The sequence below is a fragment of the Glandiceps talaboti genome, chromosome 11, assembly GCF_964340395.1.
Source record: "Glandiceps talaboti chromosome 11, keGlaTala1.1, whole genome shotgun sequence".
In the NCBI taxonomy this organism is placed as follows: Eukaryota; Metazoa; Hemichordata; class Enteropneusta; family Spengelidae; genus Glandiceps; species Glandiceps talaboti.
Genome location: NC_135559.1, coordinates 16,134,451 through 16,143,146, shown reverse-complemented (window position 1 = coordinate 16,143,146; position 8,696 = coordinate 16,134,451). Strand labels below are relative to the sequence as shown.

Below are 8,696 nucleotides of genomic sequence, written 5' to 3'. Positions count from 1 at the left end.
GATAAAGGCGACGCGCGAAAAAGCCCATCGTGTATTCATGAATGTTTTATTGTGTTTGATTTACAGCGTCGATTTTCAGATTATCTTCACACTGCCTAATTTAATTATTGCATGTCTTCATGTTACTCAATGGTCATATTTTGTAGAAATCGAAAAATAGACCACCTATAGTTTATACACTAGGCAGATACATACATCAAACGAATATTAATATGATTATTTCTGTTTTGTCACATAACATTAATCTCAAATATAGACATAATGATACAGTTACAAGGTTAACTTTGTTCGTTGTGGATTTCATACATTGACATGCGCTTTTCCTTAACAACAGGCTGACTAAAGGAATACGTCTAATCTAGACAGTTTTCTTGGAAGAGACTTGCACATTCTAGACACTTTCAACGGAACCGAAAACAAAGTAATATAGGTCAGCATGAAAGGAAGTACCCACTGGTAGAGACAATAATGACACCCCTGCCCTGTGAAAAGATAACTAGATTATCACAAAGATTTAAATACCTAAGAATTTTTTCATGAATTCGTATCAAAAGAACGTTGCGTCTGGATAATTTGTATAACGTTTTAAAGAATATGCACCCTGGGTATTCATAGTAACCAGGTGTAAACTGAATGCTTTCCATAAAGCTATTACATACATTGTCTGTGCATAATTTTGCAATAATATGCAAGGTTATTTACGCAAATTAGGGAGATATGTCACAACTATCTTATTTATAGTGTGGCGTGTCTTCCTATGATGAATGAAATCCCTTAATTGGTAAACATTAATTATGCCGATACATCCATAATAGTTATAGAACAACTGCAAGTTTGCATGTAAATAAAGCCTACCGAATTTCATTAATTGCACAAAAACGACTCAATGGAATGTTATCATCAGTATATCGTGTAAAATATATGAAGTTACAAGCATGTATTCATTACCAGATTTAATGAATTATGTATCATTTGAATAAAGAGCTATACAAATAGGTTATGACACAATCGCACTTTGTTATCATTGATGCGTGTGCCAAAGTATATAAAACAAATGTGAAGTTTGATGACAGACTGATATAGACGACAGACAGACAGACAGACAGATAGATAGATAGATAGATAGATAGATAGATAGATAGATAGATAGATAGATAGATAGATAGATAGATAGACAAAACTATAATGCTCCCCTTACGGAAGGTAAAGATCAATAGAAATGCTGCACGAATCGGAACGTGGTTGTACATGTATTTTTCCCATACAATGTGAATGCAGTAACCAACCTATAAGTTCTTACTTCACAAGTAATAGATATTTTGACGGGAAAACCCATACTATATATTTTCAAAAGTGGAACACGTACACTTTTATCAAACTTTTATTTCAAAACTGGTGTGTTTGCGTGTTTCATCTTGAACGATTTAAATTAAAATAACAGTGCTATACGTTTTGATTTTTGACATTTTGATTCACAACATTAGTGATGCAACCCGGATAACTTATCTAGGCGCACTGTGCCAAATTCCAAGGTTTTGAGTTTTGACTTTTGAATTGGTTAATTATGCCCACCTGTGGATGGAGAAAATGGTTGCGATGACATGTAGGGAAGAAGATCCACTTTTAAAATGGCATACCAAACAAGTTATGAAAAGGCATTTCGAATTAGTAGTATCCATGTAGTTCGACATTTTGGCTACAATACAAGATATACGTGCCCTCTCTTACAAATAATGTAGACAAAAATCACTTTTCTAATACCTTAATTGTCGTCTGCTTTAGATGGTTGTCTTTCTTTTAAAACACTGTACTGGTGAACTTGACCTTTGTATAAATATCATCATGTGACTTATCAAGCTATTCGGCAGACAGCAGTGAAGTCTTTTGCCATGTACAAGTCTTTTTATGGCTGCCATGTACTTCCAAGATCTGCAAATCTTCTGTCCTAGACGAACTCACAACAGAGACAGTAAACCGAAGGGTTTTCTTTCTTAGTCTCTGTCCATGTACTACAGAAACACACCCCCTATGAGCAACTCGCGCCTTCTTATCGTCAATTACAAACATGGAGAGAGGTGAAAGTTCATAGTACACTCAGTGCTGGGGTGCAGGTAATGTTAGAATGACCGACAGCAATGATTGGGTATTTGGAGTCCAGTGCTACGAAATTGGCCAACTGTTCTCAGAAGACCACAATTAACATTGAAGCAGCATTGAAAATTTGACCACATGCAGAGAAAAAACAAAACTACAATCGTTTTACAAGATCACAGAGCATGTTTTTGCGTGTCTCAATGTTGTGTTGCGCACTCGACAACGGTTACCCCTTGTATTGTTTTGTTTACGTCGTGGTCTGTGCGCCATTGAGCCAAATATAGGACGATCGGTATACTAGCGGACATACATGTACCCTGGTGATCACTCGGACTATAGCACGCCATTTGTAAAGGTAAATATGACCAAGTCAGTGTCGCCCACGTCTTTCGGTGAACTCCCCGAAAACGCCTCTCGTCACCTGGAAACCTTTCAGGGAAACGATAGCAAGTTTTCAGGGAACCCAATAAGGTTATTTTTCGCCGAAGCGTTCAAAATCGTCCTTACGATAGCCGTCGTCGGTTTGTTGATCTCATGCTGCTATCTGTGCATAAAATGCCACATCATGGAAGCTAAACAGCATGAATACGAGGAGAAGTTGGCGATCCTTTCCAGGGTGACGGAGAAACTTCTTCTGAACCAGGGCGACTATGATTCGCTGCAAGAACTGAAAGAGGCGTTCGACAGTATCGACATGGAGGTGAGTGAATCACAATTGCCCGGCCTAGTTTTAGCCAGGCCTGAAGGTTCGTACCGAAAATTATGAAATAATGTAAACAAAAAAAAGTGATTTTACAAATCTATTTTCAAATAGGAAATCTGGTGAAACACAACTGTTATATAATGATGAATAAGTAGATTTTCATTTTTCATTACAAAGTGTATGCGGTTTGCCATGTAATTTGGCAGGTGGGGTACAAATTTCGGGCGAGCGGCGCGAAGTCAACAAACACAGTATCAGCAATGGTCTAATAGTAATACACTTAGCCTGGGGTTGCTCGTATTCGCATCTTTCCTGTTTTCCTCGGTTATATTGTAACGTTACTTCCTTCAACATTGATGTTTTCCAACTACTAACACAATTGAGTGTGGGAATGGCATCGAAAGTAAAAGTTCTTCTGGTTCTTCGCAAAATGTAATCAAATATGAAGTATGCATCCATGTTTCAGCCTATGATTACGATTGCATTGGCGATGCACTGTTTTTTTCTGTAATTGATTCCAAGTACGATACTAAGGAAAGATCGTCAGATTTTTAGTGTTACATCATAGATTTATTACAAGCGCTACATTTGCCAATTTATCAAGGGTAACGATGACATGGTTTCAGTAAATTGGAATGATTTTAATATGTTTATTGTCTTCTTAAACCCTCGCGTGGATGGCAGCGGTTGTATAAAATGTGCCCAAACTCTATCAATGGTCCTTGCATCGTGGCCGACCTGTTTGCCATCCACATGTCCACTTCGACCTACATTTTAAAAATTGACCGTTTTTCTGTTGAATAATTTAATACGTCATTTCATCAAACTCTTTTAAAAAGTGATACACTTGTGTTTAGTTTAGTTTAGATTAGTTTATTTAAGTAAAACAACAAGATCGACAGTACAGATATACAAATAAAAACTTGGTACAAATTGTTGAATTACTTGGAAAGTGGCGGGATTAGCAAAGATGTTTAACTATGAATGGGAAAGACTAACAGAAGTAGGGAAAACGTGGAGGCAAACTAACTAATAACGAATAAACTCGCCGCTTTCAGTATCCCTTAGTGTACTGGGGACAAATATTATTTGACCGCTTTTTATTAAAGGCGTTCCTTTTGATATCTGTTTTATTGATGCTGGTAGATTGTTCCAGTCCTAAATGGCGTGCAACATTTGTATTAGAGCAGACCACTCCAGACACGGTATGTTGATATTTTAACGAGGTCATCCGCAGCTAAACAACAGTTTCAAAACTGTCTTACAAATTCCGTGCCATCTTAGACACAGTATGATATATAAGTTAGCTCTAATATTAACCAAGTACTCTAAGTTTCTGGTGTAGACACGTTCAGTTTATGTAGACCTTATTCCAATCCTGCATGTGTGTGGTTAAGGGTAATTACTCAAAAGTTGACTGCGATGCATATTTCGTTATAATTTCTTCAAACCCAACAATAATGCAAGCAACTGTGACAGGGAAATTCAGATATGTACACAGTATTCGGATCTAGCATGTACGTGTACAATTACAGCAAGGCTCAGGCGTATTTTGTACATTTGCTTCACGAGCGTCCAACAATACTAGGGACGGTTAATTAGGTCGTATGATTATTTCCTTTGAAAAAGAAAGTGAAAATTTTCACACAAAATTTAATATGAGCATACCGAAAATTGTTGTCAACAATGTACGCTCTTGATAATGTAAAATCATGAACCAGTACTTTCACATTGTAATTGTTTAAATTGCGTGATTTGCACTCAATTTCGTGATTGAGGAAATAGAACCGTTCGAGAACAAGACATACGTACCATGTAAGCTAAAGCCGAATACTAGCATTCGACCCGAGTCTTCAGGTCTTCTTCAGGGATGTCAAATCACGCGTTGTTTACGCATGTGTGTTTTCGTCAATTTTGCCACAATACTAATTCTTGTAATTTCGTTTATAAAATGAACATTAATTTTAATAAATTATGAAAATTAGTCAGTTATGTTAATCTGTCAATAGTGTGTTACCTGAAATTCGAAAACAAGATTGGCTTAATCAAAGAAGCGATCAAATATTGCAGACAATGTCAAAGTAATAGGTATTGTAATGCTAGCGCTGTCGTTCAATTCAGAAGGGACTGCACTGTTTATGTAATACGAGGGACCTCCTTTATCTTGTGTGTCTCATATTAGACTGTCGACAGTCGTTCGAGCCTTTTTTGCTACGTTTTAACTAAAACTAAATTCGCGTCGTCGCCTCGCTCCGATCCGGAGCAATACTATAACCGCGTACTGATTGAACAGCGAGTGCGGGAGGCCCTTTGGCACTCACAGTTCATATCAGTACGCATTAACATTCAGTGCTACGGAGCGAGGCGACGACTTTAATTTAGATGGGGAAACGTAGCAATAAAGGCACGAACGACTGTCGACAGTCTAGTCTCATATAATATAAGAAGATTAGATTTATCCTTTGGCAGTGTCAATAACATAGCCCATGCTATTATATAACCTCGATGACTGATTCAATAAGGGACGAGATCAATAGTAGGATAAAAAACTAAATTCTAAGACTTAGGCCACGCCTCAGACCCCTACCCCCTTTCTAACTAAATTGGCCAAAATTGAAAAGTGTTTCAAACTGCATAATCAGTTTCGAATCAGTATGTAGAAGAATATTTAGTGCTAGTAATATAAAGGCCAGTGTGCAGTGAGGAAAGAATAGTTCTTTTGTTGACACTTTACTTTATTTTTAGTGCCATGCATTTACTAGTACTAAAGCAAACTTCTTCCCTTTCTCAATTTGACATTTTTTAAAGAAATATTAAAAGTAAAATCGATTTTGTAGAATGAGAACTAAAATGGCTCAAACCCCCCCCCCCATAAAAGAATTTAGTTTTTTATCCTACATTGAACTGTTGATTTCGACCCTAAGGGTTGTACTATCTGCGGATCTTATTCTACAGTGTGATGATTGTTTACTCGGAGTTACTATTTGTACCATATATAGAGCGAGAGAGAGAGAGAGAGAGAGAGAGAGAGAGAGAGAGAGAGAGAGACAGAGAGAGAGAGAGACAGACAGACAGACAGACAGACGGACGGACGGACGGACGGACAGACAGACAGACAGACAGACGGACGAGAGAGAAGAAATATACTTGCATACGTGCATGTATACATACATACATACATACATACATACATACATACATACATACATACATACATACATACACACACACACGTACGCACGCACATACGTACGTACATACATACATACATACATACATACATACATACACACACACACACGTACGTACGTACGTACATACATACATACATACATACATACATACATACATACATACATACATACATACATACATACATACATACATACATACATACATACGGATACAGAGACAGACTGGTAGAGATATTTGATAGGATACTCGTGCTTAGATTTGGATTTGCATACAAATCCTTCCTTCGCACACATGTACCATGATTCTTATGTTTAGTGGCCTTTCCATATCAAATATTACCCTTATTTTATGGGGGTCACTTGTATATTGTACATATATATCCCCTTTCACCTACTATAACTAGGGTATTAGAAGTTGGAAATCAATATATTGCTGTCATATATCACAACTGACACTCATACCCCCTATACCCCCTATAAACAAGGATATTACTGTAAATCATACATGTACAGTTTTGATAATAATAACACCAATATCATACTTTGATATACAATATAGAGAGAGTAGTGAGCTGGTGTATGCAATTATTTGTTGTAAAATACACAATGATGACATTTTGATTTAATCCTCGAAAGTGTTTTTTTTTTTACATTTCTAGTGAGTGATAAATCGATTCAGGTCATAAGTAGGTTGGATTAAGAACAGGGATTAAGAAATTGTCACTATCGTTGTTGCTGTGCGTCTTATGTGTACCACACAGATAAGTAACACGTGTGGACCGAGTTCGCCTACATCCGCCATGCACAATACGTACAAGGGAAGGCAATTGAGAATAAATCATCGCCTGTCTCCGAGTCGACAAAAATGTTACTATCCTAGCTATATTGGATTGTCTATCTCAACAACTATTTTAAATCTTAGCCTGACACAAATGTTGCCATCTGGCACCACAAAAATGAAGTAGAATAGTTACATTTTTAATCTATTGACATGTCTGAACAAAATGTTGTTACAATGTATATGATTTGGCGACTATGTACTATAATGGCAATTCACGCAAAGGAAATGTAGCAATGTTCAATAGTTTTTGTCTTAAAGCATGGAAGCAGTGGTTAAGGGTTGTAAGGTTTTTAAGATGTCGCAGGCTAGTAAGATATTTTTTAAAAACATTTTGTTTCAAGTCAACTGGTTACATTGTATCTCAATTCTACAAATACAAACATATGCTAGAAAAGAGATTGAATGTAATGACGAAAACGAATATGCAAATGAAATCTTCTACTTGTTATTTCATTCCGAAATTACAATGTTCTCACAATCGTTACATTTAATAGGATATTTTAATTGGATAAAGAATTATCTTCATCTAGGTCCGAGGAATCGTAAAAAGGGGGGTACTTTTTCACATTAGGGCAAACAGTTTACATGCAGTGTATGGATTAGGTGTCCTTGAAGGAAAAAACTCCCGGATTTCGGAAATAAGGTGGTGTTTTTGCAGTGATTTCCTCCAAGATTCACTAAAAAAAAGGGGCGTTTTTCATTGAAATGTTCCGGGAAAAGGGGTACACTTTGAAATTTCGCTAACAAGGATGGGTACCAACCCATCCAGGGACTGTCACCGACCAGTTGTATAAACGATCATGTATTATCGGACACTTTATTCACATGTAGGCCTATGCATATTCTACCAACAAATGGTGACATAATATACTGTGTTACAATATGGCATAGTCTTTTAAGCTGTTTGAGACTGAAAGATACTAAACTATATTACGAACAATGACCACATTATAAGATTTCTACGAAATTTAACACATTCATCGAAATGTAATGTATGTTTTTCAAAAAAAAAATTGTCTCTATGCGTTTCATCAGTCTGCAATAGTAATGCAGATATTACAGTTCTCAATGGCATCGTTTATCAGTTATCAGTTGTATATATAAATATCATAGAATACAAGTTTAATGGTTGATGATAATAAAGTACATTTTTGCAGCAGTCTGAAAGGTCCAGTCTTTGGTCCGCTTAGGCCTAATAAAAAAAATCGTGTCGTTCCGATTACACTCAACTTTAGAATAGGTGGGATAGGTAGATTTTTTATTTTATTTTATTATTATATAAGTTGATGTCAGTTTCCGCATCCACTATTTCTGGCGAGACTTCACAATTTTCATGATTTTATTATGTTTTTCTTGAATATGTAAAACAAAGTTTAGGGTCGGCAGTGAAAAACTAGGTATTGTCGGGTAACCGGAACCACACAACTTTTTTTAGACCTTTTATGTAACTACTAGCTACACCGTTGAATAGTTGTCACATATTAAGCTAAAACTTCATCTTTTTGTTGAGGTTGGTACAACACTGGGAAAACACCAGTGCGTTTGTTTGAATGAAGTGGGCAAAGAAAAGACTTCATACCAAGACAAGATTAGGTAAAAACAACAATACAACTGATACAAAAACAACAGCGGTGTCTTTTAATGTAGGCAGTTCAGGTGATGAGTGTGTAGGCTTGTTCATCAACCCTACACGTGCAGGGTCTATGGTTTGTTTATATCCATGGACGTTGTATTGTAACAGTAACAATCTCAATGTCATAATGTATCACATTCTATCAGTAAACAGAGTCACAGGATCTGGGCTCCTGTGGTGTTTATGCTTTGATAAATTATCAACACTAATTACATTGTATGTCTTTGCAAG

At 36.5% G+C, this 8,696-nt stretch overlaps 1 protein-coding gene across 1 annotated transcript in view; it reads left to right on the top strand.

Moving 5' to 3' along the window:
* Nucleotides 1-2,183: 2,183 nt before the first annotated feature.
* Nucleotides 2,184-8,696, top strand: part of LOC144442082 (uncharacterized) — a 38,601-nt gene continuing 32,088 nt past the window's right edge. The window contains exon 1 of the mRNA XM_078131353.1: nucleotides 2,184-2,794. Coding sequence (XP_077987479.1) covers nucleotides 2,405-2,794 — 390 coding nt within the window. The 5' untranslated portion in view covers nucleotides 2,184-2,404. The remainder of the gene's footprint in view (nucleotides 2,795-8,696) is intronic.